The following is a 25,655-nucleotide window of genomic DNA, read 5'->3' on the forward strand; positions in this document are numbered from 1 at the left end:
GTCCTTGATGATCTTTATGGCCTTCCTGTAGCATCGGGTGGTGTAGGTGTCCTGGAGGGCAGGTAGTTTGCCCCCGGTGATGCGTTGTGCAGACCTCACTACCCTCTGGAGAGCCTTACGGTTGAGGGCGGTGCAGTTGCCATACCAGGCGGTGATACAGCCCGCCAGGATGCTCTCGATTGTGCATCTGTAGAAGTTTGTGAGTGCTTTTGGTGACAAGCCGAATTTCTTCAGCCTCCTGAGGTTGAAGAGGCGCTGCTGCGCCTTCCTCACGATGCTGTCTGTGTGAGTGGACCAATTCAGTTTGTCTGTGATGTGTATGCCGAGGAACTTAAAACTTGCTACCCTCTCCACTACTGTTCCATCGATGTGGATGGGGGGTGTTCCCTCTGCTGTTTCCTGAAGTCCACAATCATCTCCTTAGTTTTGTTGACGTTGAGTGTGAGGTTATTTTCCTGACACCACACTCCGAGGGCCCTCACCTCCTCCCTGTAGGCCGTCTCGTCGTTGTTGGTAATCAAGCCTACCACTGTTGTGTCGTCCGCAAACTTGATGATTGAGTTGGAGGCGTGCATGGCCACGCAGTCGTGGGTGAACAGGGAGTACAGGAGAGGGCTCAGAACGCACCCTTGTGGGGCCCCAGTGTTGAGGATCAGCGGGGAGGAGATGTTGTTGCCTACCCTCACCACCTGGGGGCGGCCCGTCAGGAAGTCCAGTACCCAGTTGCACAGGGCGGGGTCGAGACCCAGGGTCTCGAGCTTGATGACGAGCTTGGAGGGTACTATGGTGTTGAATGCCGAGCTGTAGTCGATGAACAGCATTCTCACATAGGTATTCCTCTTGTCCAGATGGGTTAGGGCAGTGTGCAGTGTGGTTGAGATTGCATCGTCTGTGGACCTATTTGGGCGGTAAGCAAATTGGAGTGGGTCAAGGGTGTCAGGTAGGGTGGAGGTGATATGGTCCTTGACTAGTCTCTCAAAGCACTTCATGATGACGGATGTGAGTGCTACGGGCGGTAGTCGTTTAGCTCAGTTACCTTAGCTTTCTTGGGAACAGGAACAATGGTGGCCCTCTTGAAGCATGTGGGAACAGCAGACTGGTATAGGGATTGATTGAATATGTCCGTAAACACACCGGCCAGCTGGTCTGCGCATGCTCTGAGGGCGCGGCTGGGGATGCCGTCTGGGCCTGCAGCCTTGCGAGGGTTAACACGTTTAAATGTCTTACTCACTTCGGCTGCAGTGAAGGAGAGACCGCATGTTTCCGTTGCAGGCCGTGTCAGTGGCACTGTATTGTCCTCAAAGCGGGCAAAAAGTTATTTAGTCTGCCTGGGAGCAAGACATCCTGGTCCGTGACTGGGCTGGGTTTCTTCCTGTAGTCCGTGATTGACTGTAGACCCTGCCACATACCTCTTGTGTCTGAGCCGTTGAATTGAGATTCTACTTTGTCTCTGTACTGGCGCTTAGCTTGTTTGATAGCCTTGCGGAGGGAATAGCTGCACTGTTTGTATTCAGCCATGTTACCAGACACCTTGCCCTGATTAAAAGCAGTGGTTCGTGCCTTCAGTTTCACACGAATGCTGCCATCAATCCACGGTTTCTGGTTAGGGAATGTTTTAATCGTTGCTATGGGAACGACATCTTCAACGCACGTTCTAATGAACTCGCACACCGTATCAGCGTATTCGTCAATGTTGTTGTCTGACGCAATACGAAACATCTCCCAGTCCACGTGATGGAAGCAGTCTTGGAGTGTGGAGTCAGCTTGGTCGGACCAGCGTTGGACAGACCTCAGCGTGGGAGCTTCTTGTTTTAGTTTCTGTCTGTAGGCAGGGATCAACAAAATGGAGTCGTGGTCAGCTTTTCCGAAAGGGGGCGGGGCAGGGCCTTATATGCGTCGCGGAAGTTAGAGTAACAATGATCCAGGGTCTTTCCACCCCTGGTTGCGCAATCGATATGCTGATAGAATTTAGGGAGTCTTGTTTTCAGATTAGCCTTGTTAAAATCCCCAGCTACAATGAATGCAGCCTCCGGATAAATCGTTTCCAGTTTGCAGAGAGTTAAATAAAGTTCGTTCAGAGCCATCGATGTGTCTGCTTGGGGGGGGGATATATACGGCTGTGATTATAATCGAAGAGAATTCTCTTGGTAGATAATGCGGTCTACATTTGATTGTGAGGAATTCTAAATCAGGTGAACAGAAGGATTTGAGTTCCTGTATGCTGGTCATTTATGAACATTTGAACATCTTGGCCATGTTCTGTTATAATCTCCACCCGGCACAGCCAGAAGAGGACTGGCCACCCCACATAGCCTGGTTCCTCTCTAGGTTTCTTCCTAGGTTTTGGCCTTTCTAGGGAGTTTTTCCTAGCCACCGTGCTTCTACACCTGCATTGCTTGCTGTTTGGGGTTTTAGGCTGGGTTTCTGTACAGTACTTTGAGATATCAGCTGATGTACGAAGGGCTATATAAATAAATTTGATTTGATTTAGCCTCAATCCGTTATTTTTTTTATCCTGAAAAACTCCCCAGTCCTTAATGATTACAAGCATACCCATAACATGATGCAGTCACCACTATGTAATGCATTTGACCCAAACTTAACATTAACAAAGTTCCTTACTTTGCCTAATTTTTTTGCAGTTTTACTTGTGTGCCTAGTTACCAAACAGGATGCATGCTTTGGAATATGTTTTATTCTGTACAGGTTAGTATTGTGGAGTAACTACAATGTTGTTGATCCATCCTCAGTTATATCCTATCACGACCATTAAATTCTTCAACTGTTTTAAAATCACTATTGGCTTTATGGTGAAATCCCTGAGCAGTTTCCTTCCTCTCCGGCAACTGAGTTAGGAAGGACGCCTGTATCTTTGTCGTGACTGGGTCTCTTGATATACCATCCAAAGTGTAATTAATAACTTCACCATGTTCAAAGGGATATTCAATGTCTGCTTTTTTTTCCTGCCAGTGTCTCACTTCCACATTGGAGGTGAAAGGTGGCCGAACTAGAGCAGTGTTTGTCAGACCATGAGACATCCAGAAAATCTTTCTTCTTCCGTAAACGTCTGTAGCGTCCGAAAGGTTTGGGAAATCGGTACCGTAGATGTGATTTGTTTGGTAGCAACCGAACCGTTCGAGCTACAAACGAATGGGCCACACATTTTTACTCCTGAACTTATTTAGGCTTATAATAACAAAGAGGGTGAATACTTAGACTCAAGGCACTTCTTTTTTTAAATGTTTTTATTTTTTTATTTTTTACATTTGACCCCCTTTTCTCCCCAATTTCGCAGCATCCAACCGTTAGTAGTTACTATCTTGTCTCATCGCTTCAACTCCCGTACGGGCTCGGGAGAGACGAAGGTTGAAAGCCATGTGTCCTCCGAAACACAACCCAACCAAGCCACGCTGCTTATTAACACAGTGCGCATCCAACCCGGAAGTCAGCCGCACCAATGTGTCGGAGGAAACACCGTGCACCTGGTGACCTGGTTAGCATGCACTGCGCCCGGCCCGTCACAGGAGTCGCAAGTGAGTGATGAGACAAGGATATCCCTACCGGCCAAACCCTCCACAACCCGGACGACGCTAGGCCAATTGTGCATTGCCCCACGGACCTCCCAGTCGTGGCCGGCTACGACAGACCCTGGGCGCGAACCCACAATTTCACTTTGACATTATGGGGTATTGTGTGTAGGCCAGTGACACAAAAATCTAAATCGAATCAATTTTAAATTCAGGCTGTGTAACAACAAAAGGTGGGAAAAGTCAAGGGGTGTAAATACTTTCTGAAGGTACTGTACCCATTTTACTGTTTAGAAATTCAAACACTATGTATCTAGTCCCCCAATTAAAATGTGTCATAACTATTTGGACAAATGCATTCATATGTGTGGTAAAACGTTTAGTATTTGGTTCCATATTCTCAGCACGCAATGACTACATCAAACTGGTACACTCCCCTACAGTGTGTATGGGTGTGTGGGTGAAGAGATACTTGAAGAGAAAGGATGGTCTACCTGTGCGTGTGGTGCCTACAGCGGCGGAGGGCTTGACGGCCATGTCGTCCCACCTCAGACAGGCCCACAGTAGCCTCAGCATCAGACTGACCCCTGCCAGGGACTTCACTGTCTGGAGACGGTACCTGCAGAGACAGACAAATAGGTTACCACACACACACACACACAGGAGCACAAGCGCGTGCACACACACACAAACACATATTGACATACGCACACAAGTGTCTGGGGTCACCAATGGAAAATAGACTACGCACGCACGCACACACATATACAGAGAGTTCAGGAAGTTTATAAGTCAACCCTGGCAGCCTGGTAAAATGACCGTGTTACTTCCTTGTTTCCGAGGTTGGCTATGAACCTGACTCTTTGGTATGCTTCCACAGCATTAAATGGCTCTATTGGCCATTTAAAAAGGGGACAGTCTAGGTGTCTGTCCCAATTAGCACTCAAATCCCAATAGAGTGCACTACTATACCATAGTATAACATAGGGCCCTGGTCAAAAGTAGTAGAGAATAGGGTGCCATTTGGGATACAAACAGAGAAAGCCATTCCCCCTTTCCCAGAGTGACTGACTTAACCACAGGCAGGGAAAACATCCTCGGAGCGGTTAAAGCACAACGCGAATATCCTGACACTTGCAGACCGCCAATATGATTCACGTCTAGCAGTAAAAAGGCAGTGGTCAAAATAGTCTGAGGTCTCTCTGAGAGCCACAGGGGCCAAACCAAACCCACTAACGGTAAACAGAAGGCATAACCAACAAATCAACAGGACAAGACGTGAATATTGTTCGCCGGAGCATTAATGCTCGAGAGGTTTCAGTTATTGTGGTGCAGTGACTGTATCATAGCTCAGAGTTGATGGAGTGCAAGACTGAAACTAACGCTAATCGTAAATCAGATGAAGCATTAGAAAACCCATATATTTTAAGCCCTGAATTTTCTCTAGCCAGGTAGTCTGGAAAAACGCAGGGCCCTAATCATATAAAATAATGCAGATAGCTAAGGCGCTAGCCCGTTGAAAACAGGGGCGCCAATGAAAAATCTTAAAAACTGTGTTCTCACCTCCATGTGATGCCATAGGTGGGTCTGGGCGAGGGGTAGGGCCAGATGTCCTGGGCCGGCTTGGCGTTGTAGCTGAAGATGGACACCTCACGGATGCCACCCCGCCGTGCCAGCTTCTTCAGGTCATTGTTGGGCAGGACAAAGATGCTCTTACGCTGGCTCTTAGTAACAAACTTGCGATAGGATGGCAAGGCGGTTCCTGAGCGCGTCTTCTTGGTGCGCGAGAACTTGAGGAGGCGAACGCGGCCCTTGGTGGAGGTCGACGAGGTAATGCCCCCCGAAACAGAGGAGGTTGAACGAGAGGACTCCTTGCGGGTGGCGAGGAGTGTGGTCTTGTACTCGGTCACCGTTTCGCTCTGGCTCTCGTCCGATTGGCTGTCGGGCGTGGGTGAGCGCATTTTGGTCACGGTGGTTTTGGTCATGGTGGTGAGTGTGGACACCGCGCTGCTCTCGGTGGTTGAGACAATGGGCGCGGCCGTCGTCCCCGAAGAGCTTGAGACGCCCGCCGTTAGCCGAGACACTGAGGATACCGTGGCGGTGGTGGTTGTTGTGGTGGTTACCTGGGTGAGTATGGTGTTACAGAGGGATCCCACCCCACTGTTGCTGCTCTCCTCTGCAGAGCACACCGACAAGGGGGGCATTTTGTTGGGCGTGGTAGCATCGGGCTTAACTTCCATGGGCTGGGTGTTGATGAGCTGCTGGGTGCTTTGGGTGGTCGTAGACCCGAGCGCCTCCACGTTGTTTTCCAACCTGGCCACCTTCACCGGGGGCTGGTAGTCCTGCTCCGACACTATGACCTTGCTCTCCAACTCTACCCTTGGAGCTGGCCTTGGTTCCGTGCTGTCCGGCCCGGTCCTCTCGGCTACAGGGGCCACATTGCCGTTGAGCAGGGGCTTTAGGGGCGAGACTACTTGACCCTCTCCCTCCGCCTTGCCTAGGCTGTTCACTTTGACCTCAGAGCTGTTAGTGAGAGCATTGGAGGCCTCGTTTGGAGTTGGTAAAGAGTTGGTCAAGACTTTAGCCTCCACACTGTCATTTCCATTGATCTGAGGTAGAGAGGAGGGCTGGGACCCAGTGGAGATGGCCTCGATGCTGCTCTGTCCGTTGTCCTGCCTCTCCTCAGGCCCCTTCCCGTTCTTCTCTGTGCTTTGTTGGGGGGGTTTAGGAACGGTAGCTGCACTATGGCTGCTCTCCTGGGTTATAGTGCTTGGAGGTATCGTTGTGGAGTGGGATTTAAACATGGCCACTTCAGGTCCTGCACCCTCGGGGAAAACGGGCTTGGCACTGGTAGACTCTGATGGTCTGCCAGTGTAGTAGATCCCACCTGAAGTTTCCACAGGTTCCGCTGTGCTGCAGGGCCTTTTAAGGCCCTCCTGCCCTGAACCAGCCCCTGTGGGTCCTATAGTCCTCTCAGGGAGGTCTCCCTCCTGTTTCTGGGGGGTCATTTGGTTTTGTGTTCGTGGGGATGCTTCAGCTGGGGTCGCTGGGGCTGGCTGAGGGACCCCCTCAGCGGTCTTTGAAGGGTCCGCCTGCACCTCCCCTTTGACTGACAATGGAGCAAGTGCAGGTGGCACCGAAGGGGTGCTGAACTCCAATTTCACTGTGGGACTCTGGGTCTGGAGTGGGGTCTGTGGCAGGACCGGGGTGGTCTTTACTGGGGTAGGCTTGGCCAGGGCGCACTGAGCCCTCTGCTTCTCCTCCAGGGCGTGCTGCTTGACGCGGCGCTCCAGCAGACCGTCCAGCTTGGAGGCCTTGACCTTCTTCTTGTAGGCCACACGCGTCAGGAAGCCCTGGGCCACGTCCACCACGTCGTAGTTAAAGGGCCTTGCGTTCCCCTCCCCGGGCTCCTGCTTCACGCACGTCATCTCCGTCTCGGTCCCTGGGCTGCTGCTGGTTCCTGAGAGAAAAACAAAATGGACACAAGTTACTGGATCATTCTTCTTATCCTCTCTCATCAGAACAATGGTAAAGAAGCTTAGTGCCCAAGTATGGAAGTATATGAGCCACCATTCACATTGGCATGTAGAGCAGTATAAGACCTGATGGATTCAATAATACATGTGACTGATATTGCATGTGTTATTTAGCGAAGTTAAAGCTAACAATCCATAAGGGAGTCAATGACAGTCTATAAAAGCGCTAACCTTTTTCATCGTCTTGTCCTGAGTCTGAGAGGCTACGGTCCACCTCCATCTTGTCTGCAGCCTCCTCTGCAGTGGAGTCTTGCATCTTCACTTTCGCTCGCCCGTCACTCTCTTCTTTCTTTCCCTCCTCTAGCTTTTCCTTCGTCTTCTCTCCCGACAGGCGGTCTGCTGAGGGCTCTGGGGTGGTCGTGGTGGTGGCAGCAGCACCCCCATCTTTCTCTACGGGTCTTCTGCTTCCCTGGGGTTCTGAAGCTACAGTTGTTTTGAATAACCTTGGCCTCGGACCCAAGTCCAGCAAGTTGCATTTCTCACCACGTCTGGCAGCTGTGAAAGAAGAAAACATACAGGTTTGAGTTATCATTGACACATTTACATTAGTTGAGTCAATTTCACAGGGGACATTATCCCATGTGACTTAATAATTGATCGCACATTTCTCACAACTTTCGGCAATTAAGAAGGAAGAGGAGGAGTTTGACAGCTACGTGTACATTTGTCCACTGAATTCCTTGATTTCCTTCAAACCAAATCAGATATGGATAAATATCTCTATTTGGATATAATAAATATTTTGCATTGACATTGCCAGTGCTGTCACAGATGCAATAAAGGCACAGATACAAAGATGAGAGCTCTATTCATCTCTATGAAGAGGACACAAACTATAACGCTCCTATTGACCTTCCAGCTCGGCGCGGTAGTTGGCGTTGGTGTTGCCGGGCAGCTTGGTCAGGAAGCAGTGCACGTGCGTCTTGCTGATCCAGCTCCAGCCGCCCCAGCCCGTCACACGATACTCCTCTCCCTTCTGCTTCCACACCTTCACACGAGAGAGAGAGAAAAAAGAGAGGAATGATGGGAGAGAGAGGGTACAAAGGGATGAAGAAAACAGGCAGAGAGAGAGAGAGAGAGAGAGATAAAGGAAGCAGACAGGAGTGAGAGAAGGGACGGGAGAGAGAGAGAAATGAGAGGGCCTGAGGGTATTCACACCCACCATTAAGTAAACACATCTAGCAGGGCCACTATGTGAAAGATGACACTCGCACCGGAACTCTGACACTCACGCCTCATCAAAGGGCTTTTTAGCACCGGTCACCATTCTGGCAGGCAGGAAGTTGCAATTAAACACGTCTTAGCGATTAGCGGTGGTGGTGAACGGCCCGGTCATAAATAGAGTGGGAGAGCTTCGACTTAAAAGGGCCTGAGTTCGCTCAGTAAATAGGGCCAAATGAAAAGGGTGTATGTGTCTGTGCATGTGGAACAGCCCTTAACTGTGTGTGTGTGCGGGTGTGTGGGTGTGATTGTGTGTAATACCTGGTGCTTGATGGGGAAGGTGTACTTGACCCAGGTGGCCTGCTGCATGGTCTCCTCGTCCTCCAGCTTCTTCTCCCTCTTCTTCACCTTCTCCTTCTCCTCCCGCTCCATGGATGTCATACGGTGTAGCCTGCATGGTGGCACAGAAAGGGGGATGAGAGAGAGAGAAAGTCAAAACACAGTCAGTTCAAAAGCGGCTTCCTTCAATGCACTCTGGTGTGAGTGAAAGGTCTGGGGTAGCCCGGATCATAAAGTAGAGGAGGGTAACTCCCTCGTTGCTCTTGGCAAGGCTCCGAGCAACACACACACAAACGATGTGAGCCCCTTGACTGATCCACACCCACATACCCACCCTTACTATAACATAATCAAGTATTTTAAATAGGAGGAGATTTGCGGTCTTTACCCATCAGTAGAGCAGCATATAAATATTGCGCTACACGCCGGTGGTGGGCCATTGGGTCTGCTGCTGATCACCTCTGGGTAAACTGGTCTTAGTGGGACGGGAGGGGCCAGAAGAGCTGCTAGAGTGGGGTAACGTTCCATATGGCACACTATACCCTATGTAGTGCACTGCTTTTGTTGTACACTATATAGGGAATAGGATTCCATTTGGAAGGCACTATATTCCAATATTTATACAAGCATATCCCTTTGAGTGCATAGTGAATGCATTGCTTCATACGATTTTTTACTTTTTATTTAACTAAGTCAGCTAAGAACAAATTCTTATTTACCACGACGGCCTACTTGTAAAGCCTCCCCACCCCAAACCGGACGACGCTGGGCCAATTGTGCGCCGCCCTATGGGACTCCTGATCACAGCTCGTTGAGATACAGCCAGGGATCGAACCCGGGTCTGTAGTGACACCTCTAGCACAGCAATGCAGTGCCTTAGACCGCTGCGCCACTCTGGAAGCCCACCATGGATGTAACGATTCACCGATACACGGTTCAAATGTCTCGTACCAGATGGTTTACTTCCCCACGTGAGACTAGATCTGATCTATGAGGTACAGATGAACCTCTATATAAATAATCCTCATGGGAGCCTGGGACTTGATAAACCGGACAAGTACATCCAACAAGAGTCGAAGGACAGAGGGATACACTGGCTAGAACCTTCTCATCGTGGATCTGGTCGGACAAAAAAGCATGACGGAGGCTGGCCAATTGCATTTCCCCCACACGGTGATCATCAGGTTGTGCTGTAGGTGACAGGGCAACATATGTGGACTAAAAACAGCATAACACCGGGTATATCATAACGCATGAGCAAATTAATTAGACAGCTACATTAATTTTGAGAAACACGAATAAACAGTTTGGTTGAGTTTTTGGTCAAATTAATCAGTATGATAAGCAGCTCGCTAGCTAGCTAGCAGCTCGCTAGCTCCCCTGCCAATTTCAAGTCTTTCAAAACTAATATTTCACTAACTCGGAAAATATGAGGTTATTTCAGAATGAAAGTTTACTGCCTAGCGCACTATGCTTTGTGACATGTTAGCTAGTTATCCCCAGTTAGATAATGTCAAATCAAATTGTATTGGTTACATACACATGGTTAGCAGAAATTATTGCGAGTGTAGCGAAATGCCTGTATTTCTGTTTCCGACAGTGCAGCAATATCTAACAATTCCACAACAACTACCTAATACACACAAATCTAAAAGGGGTGAAAGAGAATATGTACATATAAATATATGGATGAGCAACGACAGAGCGGCATAGGCAAGATGCAAAAGATGGTATAACATACAGTATATACATGTGAGTTGTATTTGCTGTTTAACAATCTGATGGCCTTGAGATAAAAGCTGTTTTTCAGTCTCTTGGTCACAGCTTTGATGCGTCTCGTGTCTGAGCCATTGAATTGCAACTCAACGTTGTCTCTATACTGACATTTTGCTTGTTTGATTGCCTTGCGGAGGGAAAAACTACACTGTTTGTATTCGGCCATATTCCCAGTCACCTTTCCATGGTTAAATACGGTGGTTCACGCTTTCAGTTTTTCTTATCAATGGTTAGGGTAGGTTTTAATAGTCACAGTGGGGACAACATTTCCTATGCACTTCCTTATAAACGAACTTACAGAATCCATGTATAAATCAATACTCAATATTCTCTGAGGCTACCCGCAACATGCCCCAGTCCGCATAATCACCTTTGTGACACGATGTTAGCTAGTTATCCCCAGTTAGCTGGTTCTCCCCAGTTAGATAATGTGTCTTCACTTATTTCTTTGTGACATTATGTTAGCTAGTTATCCCCAGTTAGCTCTATATCGTGGAGCTCCACCTCATAGGGAAGCTCTGCTCCTAGTGGTTTACCCCGCTGCCTGGGCAGTGAATAGCCTGAGAGAAGATTATGCACACACCTGCAGCCAATAGGAGTACAGGTGTCACTATATAAGGGGACGCTTCCCCTCAATCAGTCTCCCATTATCTTCAGCGACAGGACTGGACTGAAGAAGCCTAGAGAGAAGAGAGAAGACTCAGGACAAACCCGCCATAGATTTCCTGGTCTCGACGTCATGCTTCAATGAGCACGCATTTTCCACCCCCCAAATCTCTTTTTAAGAGCTCAGTGTCGTTGCTCCACTATGGTGGCTACGGACCCACACAAACTTATGTTTTGTGTGTTTGGGTTCGCAGCATGCTAGGGCGGCTTCACAGATCCCCCGGAATGCCCTAGATGCATCCTCCTTTCTTTCAAGGAAAGGAAACAGCGGTGGGCATTTTTCAAGGGATATCTCCCTCTGGAAGACGCCATGTCTGTGCTAGCCTCAGATTCTGAGGCAACATATGACGATGGCGTCTCCGGAGATGACGAGGATGCTGGGAACAGCCCAGTCTACCGACCAATGCTGAGATGACCCCCCTCCCTAGGAAGAGCAAGGGGAATTTCACATCTGTGGGTGAGGAAGAGACGGACTCTGAGTTTTCAGCAGCCCCCTCCTACGCAACGGCCTCTCTGCGCTCTGATTTTACAAGCCTCATTGAGCAGGCCGCGAGTAGCCTAGAGATTGTACTGCCCCCCATTCCCCCCAACCCGGAGGCGGCCCTTAATCTAGTCCGAGACGGGCGGCGGTGCCATGCCCTTACTCACTAAGTCTGCAGAAGGTGCATGGGAATCGCCTTTAACAGCCAGAGCGCTGATGAAGGTGTACATCCCATTCACCAGAATGGATGGTGAACAGCCTCAGGAGATCCCTAGGCTCGAGGACGTCCTGGCTGTGTACCTCGTCCCAGGTTCGAGCTCCTGGCAGTCATCCAAGAAACCCACATTACCCAGGACGAAGGACAGAATTACAGTCCAGCTGGTAGGGAAGTCATTCACTCTAGGAGTGCAAGCTGTAGCAGCAGCTAACAATATTGCCCTCCCGTCTCACCATGGGTAAGACTGAGCTATTGGGAGAGGAGATGGAGGAGGCGTCGAGAATTTCCGGCGCCATCCTCCATCTCATACAGGCGTCGGCTGTATGCGGCGGGGAGGTCCATGGCCACTTTGGTGGTCGCAGAGCGTCTGGTGCACCAAGAGCGGGACCTGCCCCTCTGGCAGCACCAGAGAAGACAGCTGCCTCACCGGCAGGAGAGGTCTTCATCTCGTCGCCCTGGCAGCCTAGGGGCAGCCAGGAGAGACGAAGACCATGACGGGAGAGAGCGCAGCACCTCGCATGACATCGCCCACTGTTCATCCCCCACCCCTGCAAAGGGATGGAGGAGCTAATGTGTCCTTTGTTCATAAAGAATGTGTTCCATCTGACTTTGTCACAAGAGAACCTCTTTTCCATAACAAACTCGAGACTGTTCATGTTCCTTCTCTCTATCGCTCACCAACCTGTGTGTAGCACAGTCCACCAGGGGTGCGAATCTGAGCACACACAAGGATGTTGAAGGAAAATGACATGAGGGCAGCAAAGCGGATGCTCTTGATGAGCCGCCATGCTATACCTCATAAGAAACCTGTACCACACACTCACAGGAGTAATGTGGTTAAGGGTTTAAAGAACAGCTAGCGTACACAGACTCATGTTGGGCCGATGACGCAATCACTATTGGGAGAGGGCACACTAACACAGGCGAGCACCTCAGTTAGTGTAGCTCAGACCTGTGCTGCGTTCATGGAGGGCTGGAACCACAAGGTTAAATGTTTAACCAAAGTGGCGTCTCCCCCGTTTCTCACAGAATGCGCTAATAATCCCAACTCTACACCACACACACTCTGAGGAGTAATGTGGATAAGGGTTTGAGGAACACCTTGCGTATACAGCCCCATGTTGGGCCGATGACAGAATCGCTGTTGGGGGACGGTGCACAGACTCAGGCAGGAGTCTCAGTCAGTGCAGCTCAGACCCGTGCTTAGTTCACGGAGGGCTGGAATCACAAGGTTACACAGATTACCAAAGTGTTGGCGCCCCCGTTTCTCACAGAACGGGCCAATATTTACTCCCCCTTTCGAAGGGGGTCCACCCTGGGCTCTCCCACCACTTCAGTGTCAAGGGACAGCGGGGCTTGGGCCATAGAGGAATACAGGTCATTCCTTCTGTCTGTACCACAGCTTGGCGCTCTCCCCCTTTCAGGGCATTACTCAGCAAAGCTGCACCCTCTCTTCCTGGCTAAATCGGACGCTGGAGAAGGGTTATGCCATTCAATTTCACCGAACTCCTTCCCAGTTTTCGGGGTGTGGTGGAGACAGTGATGAAGACGCCAGAGAAAGTAGCCGCTCTTGTTAAAGAGATTACGGAACTTTTGGCGAAGGAGGAGGTCACAGTAGTTCCCCAAGAGCAAAGGAACAGTGGGCTATATTCGCCCTACTTCCGAGTGCCAAAGAAGACGGGGGAACGAGGCCGATATTAGATTTACGCACTCTCAACGAGAGCGTAGCAAATCGCCCTTTCGAATGCTTATGACAAAACATCTACTGGAATGTATCCACAACAAGGACTTTTGTGTAAGCCTAGACCTAAACGACGCATACTTTCATGTGCCAATGCATCCGCGTCACAGGAAGTTTCTGCGTTTCGCCTTCCAAGGGGTGGCGTACAATCATATGAGGATGCCATTCAGGTACGCCCTGGCACCTTTTCCAAATAAGGGATAAGGCTACTAGCCTACCTACTGGTTCTCGCCCCGTCAGCAGAGCTGGCGATCTCACACACACACAACACAGACAGTGATTCGCTGTGAATTGGGAAAAGAGCACACCTTGGCCCAGTCATCTAATTGTATACCTGGGATTACAGCTGACTATGAAGGCTCGAATTTCGGATCCTCGGCAGGCTGCCTTGTTGCTAGCCCTACGAAGGTTTCATCCAAATCACATGGACAGCGCATTCCGTCATGACACTCTTGGGACTCATGTCGTCCTCCCACTCTGTGGTTCCGCTGGGACTTCTGCAAATGTGCAGAACAAAGCAATGGTTTGCCCAACTATGGCACCATCGTTGGTAGTTCCCCTCTTGCTCAGAGCGGACCTGAACTATTGGAGAGACCCGTTCTGACACAAGGGGTCCCAATGGGCAGTGTCCTCCTACATTCCAGTGTTCACAGATGCTTGTCTGGCTGGATGGGGAAGGACAGGTCAGGCTCGGGCGCCACATCAACCTCCTGGATTTGGAGACAGTTCTACTGGTTCTGACTCACTTCATGTCTACCCTACGGGGTCACAGCGTGTTGGTCTGGTCGGACAACCGAACCACAGTTCCCTACATAAATCGCCAAGGAGGAGTCAGGTCTCCTGCACTCCACCGGCTGGCAGAGGAATTGTGGCTGTGGGCTCACGAGCACCTCCGCTCGTTGACAGCTGCACACATTCCAGGCTGTCAGAATGTCGGAGCAGACCTCGTGTCTCGAGACAACGAGTGGCAGCTGCACCCCGGCATTGTTCTCCAAATATGGGAACGATACAGGAGAGCCGAGGTGGACCTGTTCGCGTCACGTGTGAACGCATTGTCCCCTATGGTTTTCCTTACGAGCCCAGGACGAACCGCCACTAGGGATAGACGCCTTTACGCACCAGTGGCCAGATGTTCTCCTGTACACATTTCCACCGCTGTGCTGCATTCTCCCACTGCTAGCCCACGTGAGATCAGGAGGGCAGTAAATCATACCAATCGCCAAAGGGCTCCATGGCACACGGAGATGACTCAAATGTTGATTGCGCCATCACGGCCAATTCCACAGAGAGGAGGCGATGTCTCAGGTGGCAGGCATGATAGAGCAATTGCCTCTAAATTGGCTAGCCACTGAGGGTCTGGCTCCTGGGAGGGACAGGTTAGAGCGCCGTGGGTTATCTGATTCAGTAATCAGAACCATATAGGGCTCGCGTGCCAGTTCCACATCCAGGACATATGCCAGCAGATGGAATGTGTTTTCACAATGGTGCGCCACAGAGAATGTGGACCCCGTGTGCTGTCAGGTCGAGAGCTTGTCATGAGAGGTTTGGCAGAGACACCGTCTTCAGCCACCCTCTAGTGAAACGGTTTCTATTTGGAACGCGGCGGCTTAGGACAGCGGCTAGAGCCACGCTGCCCCAGTGGGACTTAACTTTGGTACTCGAGGCACTCCGCGAGACGCCGTTCGAGCCATTGAATCAAATCCCCCTCAAGATTTTGTCTCTGAAGACGGCACTGTTGCTTGCCTTGACTACAGCCAAGCGCGTCAGTGATTTGTGTGCTCTTTCGATGAGACCCGACTGCCTTGCCATCAATGGCGACTTGAGCAGAGCGGTGTTACGTCTTAACCCGGCAGTTATGCCGAAGGTTAATAAGAGCTCATATAGGTCACATACCGTTGTGCTATGGGCTTTCTCCCCCCTCCTCATGTGGAGAGGAGAGGCTTCATTGCCTGTGCCCGGTGCATCGCACGGCAATGGTTAGGTCATCGCCTCAGTTGTTTGTGTGTCACGACGCTAGGACACTTGGTAGACAACTTTCAAAACAGCGGCTGTCTCATTGGTTTTGCGAAGGCATTGAGGCGGCTTATGAGGCAGCAGGGCGACCGCACTCGTGGAGTAGCGGCGTCTACGGTCCTTTTCAGAGGAACAGGGGTAGAGGATACTTGTGCAGCAGCGTCTTGGTCGTCACCATCTCCTTTTATCTGATTCTACCTGTTAGACATGTCGTCTAACTCTCTAGCACGTTCTGTACTCGGCGTGGCTGAAGGGAGAACTTGAGTTAATAAGAGATGCAGGACTATTGGGCAGGGTTCCCATTAGGTCCGCTCTCTTAGTTGTCAGAGAGTAAGACACGTGTGACATGACCTTTGTTTGACACCGTCAGTAAAGCAGGGAATGTCTAGACTGCCCACCAGTGTATCACTGTGTAGGGGTGGCGTGATGAGGGAAATAGTGCTGTAACTAGTGTCGCTTTACTATTAGACTGATCACTGAAATTGATGGAATATTGAGGTATCTATCTATCTATCTGCTGAGGCAGAGTAGCTGGCCCACATTCTGTTATCTGCCCACAAATCATTGGCTTTGCCTATGGACTGAGTGTGGTGGGTTACACTGAGGAATCAGTGAGTAGGCCTTCTAAATTGGTTCAGCCTGTACTCAGCTTTGCTGATGGGAAGGCTAGAATTAAGGAGGGAAACGCAGGATCAATGGACAGGGTTTCCATTAGGTCCACTTTCTCCTATTAGAAGGACTACATGACATGACTCCTGGCTGGGGTGGCAGAGTAGAATCATGTATTTTATCCTGCCCACAGGTCTATGAGTGTCTTTGGGGGGAAGGATTAGGGATATAGTTTCTATAACTTGTGTTACAGTACTATTTGACCCATCTTTAATACCGACAGAGTGTTGAGTTCATTATCTGCTTGTACAGATTAGTTCTGTATTATCTGCCTACTAGTCATTGCCGGTGCCTCGGGACTGATTAGGGCGGATTAGACCGATGACGCAGTACATTGTGACAGTCTGTTTTCACAGTGTGTTACAGTATTGCAGGATTTGGTCTCAGCCATTGATGGAACAGGCCTTTTTATTTAAGTTGGGAAATGTTAGGTTAGGCAGGGAATACATTTTAGAGTGTTACGCTCCGCCTTAAACCACTAGGAGCAGAGCTCCACGATATAGAACAATAGTTACCAGAGTTGTAACTCCAGTTCTATGAGTGGAGCGGAGCCCCATAGGACTTAAGGCCCTTCCGATCCCCCAGTCTCGCTGAAGATCATTTCTCGGGTGGCTGATTGAGGGGGAACCTGTACTCCTATTGGCTGCAGGTGTGTGCATAATTTTTTCTCAGGCTATTCGCTGCCCAGGCAAACCACTAGGAGCAGAGCTCCCCTATGGGGCGGAGCTCCACTCATAGAACTGGAGTTACAACTCCGGTAACTATCGACAATGTGTCTTCACTTATTTCTTTGTGACATTATGTTAGCTAGTTATCCCCAGTTAGATAATGTGTTTTCACTTATTGCATCTGCATGCTTGTTGCGTTCTTCCTGGTGCACTTTGTTTGTGAGCCGGCTGCTGATTCTAAATAGTATAATCTAATTTGTTCAAAACAGTGGCAGCATGTTCAGCAGTGGTCATTTGTTTTTGTTAATTACATGCAAAAGTGAAATAGGTGTATTTCTGCTGCTGTTCAAATACAGAGATCGCTTTATATACAGTATCTTCTCAAAGAAATGACCGTTCGTTCAAAAACTTGGCATTATATTTCTGTCACTCTGCTTTGTTGACATCTCCAACCACCCAGCGCCCCGGGTAGTCAGCAGCCGCCACTGGTCTAGGGTTTACACTTGTTCTAAGAAGTCAGACTTGGAAGTGGCTGCAGACTTGTATGATTAAATGGTATTAAGGCGTTATTTGAAGTGGTAATGACATGTAAGGATGACATAACACGGTAAAATAGGTTCTCTTGAAGACGATGCCAATTTCAAGTGAAAGACGTGGCTGTGTGTGTGTGCGCTTTGAGTCTACTCGCCTGGTGTGTCCCAGAGAGTCCTTCCAGACAGGGAGCAGGGCCACAGGTTTGATGGCACACTCCAAGATGGCCATGGCCAGGGCAAACTCCCTGGCCTTACTGCACATCTGCACCGCCTTAATCCAGTTGTTCCTGATGAAAACCAAAACAAAGTCAAAGGGAGTCAGACAATGGTGTTATCCATGATATGGAAGCATGGTGACATCACATTTTTATTTATTTTATTTATTTCACCTTTATTTAACCAGGTAGGCTAGTTGAGAACAAGTTCTCATTTACAACTGCGACCTGGCCAAGATAAAGCATAGCAGTGTAAACAGACAACAAGACGTAAATCATGACAGTGCGACTTTATTTGTCACCTGGGACTGCTGGGGTCAGAACTGAACAAGAGCAGAGCACGCTAACGTCAATGAACATGTAAAAACAAATATGTTATCACCAAATAATGTCACAAATTAGTATCTGAATAATAGCCTGTGCCCCCCTCCCCTAACGAGGAAGAGCACACAATGGTTACACGAACACTTAACCCCTTAAGGTCGATGTCCACGCCCCCTGCATGAATCTAATTAGCATAATAACAAATACAAATAAAAAACAGTTTAAGTTAGAGTTTTTTTGCAATCGACCCGTCTCAATCGACCTCATCCGCCTATGTCGCACTTCTGCATCTGCGGTGAAAGAGCTAGAGCGGTGTTTGTCAGACCATGAGACATCCCGAAAATCGGTCTTCTCACAAAATCATCTGTAGCATCTAAACGGTTTGACCTACAAAACGATGGAAAGATGACTCCCACAAACACGATGGTGTTCTCCGTTTTGCTCTACGGCCCCCACAAGCATCTTGGGACTCGTCTGAAGTCAGTACAGCCGATCTGTCAACTTCTGTCTGTAGCGTCGGAACAGTTTGGGCAACAAAACTCAGGAGTCCTCTGTGGAAAGGTGAGACTCTCACGAACATATACATGTCGGTTCTATTGTTCTAGGACATCCACAGGCCTCACAAGATTCGTCTGAAGGTCCCCCGCTACCAGTTGAAAACATTTATGGAAGTTTATATGGAGACTGTTTAATGCCAAAAATAAGGGGTTAAATAAATGTATGTTCCTTTCTTATATCTCTCAGATATAGGACAGACACTTCAAAACAAACTTCCCTTTGATTTTTCGGGGGGACTGTTGTTCAATGTAGCGAATATGTTATTCAACACATTTGTATGGGCCTACAGCAGTAAAGCAAAAAAATGTAATCATTCCCCCAAAAAAGGTATACTTCAAGGGGTCTTAAAATTCTAAATCAAATAGCTAAATGATCCTTGTTATGACCTTCTTAAAACAATTCCATATAACTTAGTAGAAACCCCCTCCACTGGCTTAGACTCTTAACGGGTTAAGAACATTTTGATCATATTTTTTCAAAACATATAAATCAACCAACTAGGATCTCAAAATCACCCAGAGCCCACATTCCATCCGTACCTGTGTGAGGCCCAGTTGGGGTGCATGAAGGGTGCGGGCACGTTGGTCTCTAGCTGGATGATGGTGAGGCGCAGCGTGGAGATGGTCAGCACTTTAGAGCCGTGGATGGAGCCGTTCCACTTGAAGTCGCCTGCCGGCGTCATGCAAAACTGAATAATAAAATAACAGTTTTATATATAGAGAGCTTTTCATTACACGGGGAAATCACAAAGCACTGTACATCTAAAACAAAATTTAAAATGCTTTCAGGAGCAACAATTAGAAAAATAGATGGAAAAAAACCCCAGCTAAAATTAAACAAGGATGTAGGACCAGTACTGTACAAGATACAAACACGATTGAAAGGAGGCATCATACACTTAAAGGGATACTTCAGAGTTTTTGGCAATGAAGCCCTTTATCTACTGCCCTCACAGTCAGACAAACTCATGGATACCATTCTTATGTCTCTGCGTGCGGTTTGAAGAAAGTTGCTAACTAGTGAAATTGCTATCCTGTAGACTTCCAGTCATTGCGCTAGTCAGCATTGGCTCGCAAAACTACCTCTAACTTCCTTTATATTGGACGCAGAGGCATAAAAGGTATCCACGAGTTCATCGGACTCTAGGGAAGTAGATAAAGGGCTTCATAGCCAAAATCTCAAAGTATCCCTTTAAACAGTTGAACTTAAAACTTATCGCAAGTGTTTATCTGCTCAAGTTTCTGTTGACTCCTTCAGTTGTGTGCAAGCTAAAGTTATCTTAAAGTTTACCTTGTGCGAGAGGTGTCGCCGCTTGTCCAGGTCCTCCCGGTGCTGGGGCTTGTTGAGGGCCAGCGTATTTCCGCTGTATTGGTTGTGGTAGACGCGGAACTTGCCCTCCTGGCCCAGCTTGAAGAAGTGGCTGAGTGTGCCCTTCATCACCACCTCCTTGCTTGTTAGGCTGCGCGTGCTGAGGCGCGACACATCGCCCGCCGGGGTCACCACCAGCACCTTGAGTGAGGAGAGGGGGGTCAAGTCAAAGGTAAATCAAATACATTATATTTCGATAACAGACGAGCGACACTTGAAATAAATGCATGATACTCTTAGAAGAGAAAAATGTGACCCACGATAACAAAAAATATAAAGACATCTCAAACAAAGTTTGGTACACCGGGCAACAACCTAAGGATAGCTAGCAATGCAATGGCTAATCAGTATTTTTTTGTAGATGAATAGTGATCACCTCTTTGCCCTCCTTGTAGCCCTTGTTGGCCTCGTGAACGGCTTCCTCCACCTTCTTGCTCTTCAGCTGGCTCAGCTTACTCTCCGGGTTACGCAGGCGGGTCACCATGCGGCCGCCCGGAGTGACTACCGTCCGCTTGCCACCAGTCTCGCCGTTCACCCCCTGGTCGTCCTGGCTGTTGATAGAAGACTGAGAGGACCTGTCGGCTAGGTCGGGCTCCTCCGGGACCCTGGGGGCCTCCCTGGCAATGGTGCTGCTGTTGCTGTTCTCCTCACCACCGGGCTGAGAGGGCTGGCTCAGGCTGGGGACCCCCTCTCCCCTGGGAGAGCTAGACACAGAACCTGCCTTCTCTGCCAACCACAAAAAAAATCACAACATAAGTCTCTATTTAAAATCATGCTTTAAAGGGAAATGTACGGCAAAATCTAAGTTTGACACATATTTTCCAGACGTCAAAGTAAGTCATATGTCAAGATGAGTCCACATCCTATCTGTTTGCAGCTGGTACGCAATCATGTATGTAGATCCAGCTATATGCCTCGACCCAAACGAACGAATAACCACCAGGGAATTAGGAAATTATATGGTGCCTACCCTTTTCATTCGTTTTGGATTGTGGCATGTAATCAAATATACATATTTTTGTTTGCCTGGGATGTGGACTTCTCAAGAGAAGACCCAACAGACAGTCCCTTCAAAGTTCAAATGGCATGAAATAGCTCCCTCTGGTGTCATGAATCAGCATGCGTGTCATTCCTGTAGCGCCCACACAGCCTTTTACACAGCCAATAGAGGTATGATGATTCATAGTAATGATCTGGACCCATGCATTAAAGGCATGACCAATCACCCCTAGACATTGATCCAAGGTCAGTTCTGAGTTTCCCTCCAAAAATGGTGAGAGAGGGGTAAGGCTGATTGTAGATCTGAGCCTAAAGTCAATGTCTACCCAGCGGGGAATATGGATGTCAACAGATAAGACACCAATCCAATGAAAGATTGAAGGTACAGTGTCAACATGACAGGAATGCAACATATGGCCAAACCCAACACACCTTGTTTTATACCAGTAGTACAGTAAAGGTAAAGAAGATGGATATTGAATCATGGCAGCCATGATGGTTAAACTTCACAATGAGACATGTTCTCTAAGGGTAAGCATCCAACAGTGATGATAATGATAACAAGCCGGCAAGCCAGAAGCGAAGCACTTCTGCTGACTGGTTAAATAGCGCCCGCAAGGCTCAGAATCAAACGCTATGTCTGAAAGTCATTGTGATTCATGCCAAGCTATTCAGTCTGATTGCATATCAAAGCAATTAGCTTTAAGCGTTATTTTGGAAGGAAATAAAAGCAGGCATTCAACAGAGTTGCGACAAGCGTTCAGTAACGAGGCTGAAATTCAGGTGTTTGAAAGGGATGAAAAATCCTACTGTTTGCGGGATAAATTATTGAGGTGCTTGACAGCCAATGAAATGATGGATGCAAGAGGGACAGCGACCAATGGTAGAGCGGTCCGACAAGGGTAAGGCGGGATGTGAGGAGAGGAACAACCCAAGCACAGGAAGTTAAAGGAGGGGGTTGATGAATGGGGTTCAAAGTTCACAGTGACACCACCCCCTTGGTACCTTCAGCCTCCTGCATTCCCTTCATGTTGGTTAGGGCCTCGTCCCCAGGCTCTCGGGCCCCGGTAGGGAGGTCTTGCCCCCCCACGGCAGGGCTGGGGGCCTCTGTTGCGGGGAGGGTGGGTTGTGGAGCCAGAAGATCAGGCTTACTTCCCTCAGGGATGGAGCCCTCACCAGTAGAGGGAGCCAGCTCAGCTACAACCATAGTCGCAGATATTCAGAATTTGGCAAACTATGCTACATGTTGAAAACATTCTAACTCCATTCAAATGTGCATTATCTTGGAACTTTTGGTGCCAAGATGGCAGCCAATAAAATTACACATTTCAAACAGAGTTGGTCAAAGTGTATGTTTCAGACTGTGAGGAATATGCACAACAAGCACTTCCAGCATGTGTATATAGAATATGCTGTATTGTAATAAGACTAGCAGGCATTGTGTAAAACTTGTGAGTACGCTTATTACAGAGGGGTTATCAGCAGTATTGCTGAAGTCATTGTTTTAAGATGACAAAGTGGTCTCCGATGTGTTGACAAGCAACACAAGGGATTTCTAATTGGCTCAGAAAGAGAAGAGAGCTGTGGGAAACGGATCAATAATTCATTAGGCCTTCATCGCTCTATATCAAGACACAGTAATATCAAACAGGCCGTAGAGCCTGTAGGACCACGATGTAGCAGTAGCTGTAGTTAGATGGTGTGTGTGTGTGTCTCTTACCTGTAATGGTGGTCCCCTCCTTGGTCGCCTGGTCATTGTCCTTCTCAGCCTTACCCTCCCCTGCTCCCTCCTCATCTCCCTTCTTCTCGAGTTCATCAGTTTTCTCCTTGGGCTCTCCCCCCTCCGTCTCCTCCTCCTTCCGGAGATTTTTCTGCGCCTCCGCCTTCTCCCTCTCCTCGGCCGCCCGGCGCTTCACCTCCTCCAGCTCCTCCTCCTGCTTGGCCCTCAGCCGGTCCAGGATCTCCTCTGGAGAAGGGAGAGGACACAGATTGATTTATTTATTTAATTGATTAGATAATTAAAATACATATTATGTATGTCTAAAAATGTTTAATTGTGGGAAAACTAAACATCTTTAAAACATTCGGCCAAAAATACAAAATAACTAGCAGTATATAGACTAAACACTATCAAGGACAACACAATAAAATCTGAGTTATTAGAGAATGGTGATCAGTCAGGTAGAATTTGAAACCAGCGGGGCAGCAGAAAATCAAGGCGCTGAGTTATGCACCCCTGAGCTACAACTTGACGGTCTCATTTCGGTCTGAGCATAAACTACAGTTTTATTGACTAGCCTATAAAACAGTTATAACTCAAAGCATTTTTCGTATTCTCGCCAGTAAGCGATAGTGAGTAGTCAGTCAGCGTATGCATTCGCTATAGCTTCATCCCACACTGACAGAGAACGCTAAAATCAATACATCTTCTGAATTGACCACGGCGCAATTCTGCCAGAAGAATCAAACTAGAGGTCGACCGATTATGATTTTTCAACGCCGATACCGATTATTGGAGGGCCAAAAAAAGCCGATACCGATTAATCGGACAATGTTTTATATATATATATATCTTTGTAATAATGACAATTACAACAATACTGAATGAACACTTTTATTTTAACTTAATATAATACATCAATAAAATTAATTTAGTCTCAAATAAATAATGAAACATGCTCAATTTGGTTTAAATAATGCAAAAACAAAGGGTTGGAGAAGAAAGTAAAAGTGCAATTTTTGCCATGTAAAAAAGCTAACGTTTAAGTTCCTTGCTCAGAACACGAGAACATATGAAAGCTGGTGGTTCCTTTTAACATGAGTCTTCAATATTTCCAGGTAAGAAGTTTTAGGTTGTAGTAATTATAGGACTATTTCTCTCTATACCATTTGTATTTCATATACCTTGGACTATTGGATGTTCTTATAGGCACGTTAGTATTGCCAGCCTAATCTCGGGAGTTGATAGGCTTGAAGTCATAAACAGCGCAATGCTTGAAGCACAGCGAAGAACTGCTGGCAAATGCAGGAAAGTGCTGTTTGAATGAATGCCTACGAGCCTGCTGCTGCCTACCACCGCTCAGTCAGACTGCTCTATCAAATCATATAATAATAATAATATAATAACACACAGAAATACAAGCCATTGGTCATTAATATGGTCAAATCCGGAAACTATAATTTCGAAAACAAAATGTTTATTCTTTCAGTGAAATACGGAAACGTTCCGTATTTTATCTAACGGGTGGCAACCATAAGTCTAAATACTGCTGTTACATTGCACAACCTTCAATGTTATGTCATAATCATGTACAAATCTGTCAAATTAATAACGGTCTTTGTTAGGAAGAAATGGTCTTCACACAGTTCACGAGCCGGGCAGCCCAAACTGCTTAATATACCATGACTCTGCTTGCACAGAACGCAAGAGAAGTGACACAGGCATCGACTATACGACTATATGCAACGCAGGACAAGCTAGATAAACTAGTAATATCATCAACCATGTGTAGTTAACGAGTGATTATGTTAAGATTGATTGTTTTTTATAAGATACGTTTAATGCTAGCTAGCAACTTACCTTGGCTCCTTGCTGCACTCGCATAACAGGTAGTCAGCCTGCCACGCAGTCTCCTCATGGAGTGCAATGTAGTCGGCCATATTCGGTGGCCAAAAATGCAGATTACCGATAGTTATGATTACCGATTGTTATGCCCTAATTAAAATCGGCCATTCCGATTAAATCGGTCAACCTCTAAATCAAACACTCAAACCTGTGCTTGAAAGCTTGCTACTGACTGTGCTTTTCTCTGGGTTATACTATAGGAATGGTCATGTAGTCTGTCTGGGAATGAGCACATTAGCACCCAGCTGTGCTTTGAATTGAACACCGCCTCAAAATGAGACTTATCTGAAGTGATAGCCGCATAGCGAGAAATTGTCACAGCTTAATACAACTGCTCAATGCGGTAAAAACAAAGAAATTAGCCTGTATTAATGTGTGACTTCCACTCTATGGCAGGACCACATGCGGAGAAATTTCAGTTGTACTCTGTAATGAAGCAGGTTATTTAATATTTCGGGGGGAAGGATGGAATGGTGACAAAGAAAAACGGGTTGTTGCAGGCATCAAAATAGCCTACTTCCTCTGTCATTTGTCACTTGACAGCATGTATGTGTGGGTGGTGGAGAAACCTTGACAGCAGCCTAAAGTGTCTTCGTAGGGGGCCCAGTCTGGGATCGCGCTCCCAATGTCAGTGTCTTATGGAGTGTGTGTGTGTGGTGTGTTTGTCTATGTGCATGTGAGAGAGAAAGTGTGTAAAATGCTCTTTCAGACATAATGTGTTTTCCACAGTGCAGGAGCTGGTCGTAAGTAGACTCACTGGTATGATTTCAAACCATTCATTCTCAATGGGAGGCACACCAACAGAGAACTGGATCTCAGCCTGTATCCGAGTCCATCACAATTGCACAGTTACAATAGCCTGGTCCCAGATCTGTTTATACTCTCTAACACAGTCCTACGGTCATTGCCATGTCAAACAAACAGATCTCGGACCAGGCTACAGATACAAGTCCCAATCTAAATAGCCTCAGCAATAGCATACATAGCCGAATAGCGGTTACAACAGCTTCCTATTATTGTCGTCACCTCGAGACCACTGATAGGTAAAAGGATCGGATAACCTTAACACCCTATCACATTCAACCATCCCATTTGTTCTTTCATCAGATCAGTTGTCATGAAGGAGAGAAGGAAACTGTTTGGAGCCCAGCCAAACTGGGACTGGAGATTAAAGTTATGTCATGGAATGGCTGTACTGGTTCCTATGGCCCTTCAACATGACTGAGTAGTATTCACTTA

At 47.7% G+C, this 25,655-nt stretch overlaps 1 protein-coding gene across 1 annotated transcript in view; it reads right to left on the minus strand.

Annotated features, from left to right (window-relative positions):
- LOC112265130 (nucleosome-remodeling factor subunit BPTF) overlaps positions 1 to 25,655 on the minus strand; it is a 57,813-nt gene that overhangs the window by 17,387 nt on the left and 14,771 nt on the right. Inside the window, 11 exon segments of the mRNA XM_024442195.2 lie at positions 4,022 to 4,146; positions 5,091 to 6,987; positions 7,235 to 7,558; positions 7,916 to 8,051; positions 8,546 to 8,675; positions 17,483 to 17,614; positions 18,964 to 19,112; positions 19,715 to 19,933; positions 20,169 to 20,518; positions 21,797 to 21,988; positions 22,512 to 22,757. Of these exon segments, the coding sequence (XP_024297963.2) occupies positions 4,022 to 4,146; positions 5,091 to 6,987; positions 7,235 to 7,558; positions 7,916 to 8,051; positions 8,546 to 8,675; positions 17,483 to 17,614; positions 18,964 to 19,112; positions 19,715 to 19,933; positions 20,169 to 20,518; positions 21,797 to 21,988; positions 22,512 to 22,757 (3,900 nt within the window).

This window comes from Oncorhynchus tshawytscha, linkage group LG02 (assembly GCF_018296145.1).
Source record: "Oncorhynchus tshawytscha isolate Ot180627B linkage group LG02, Otsh_v2.0, whole genome shotgun sequence".
Lineage (NCBI taxonomy): Eukaryota > Metazoa > Chordata > Actinopteri > Salmoniformes > Salmonidae > Oncorhynchus > Oncorhynchus tshawytscha.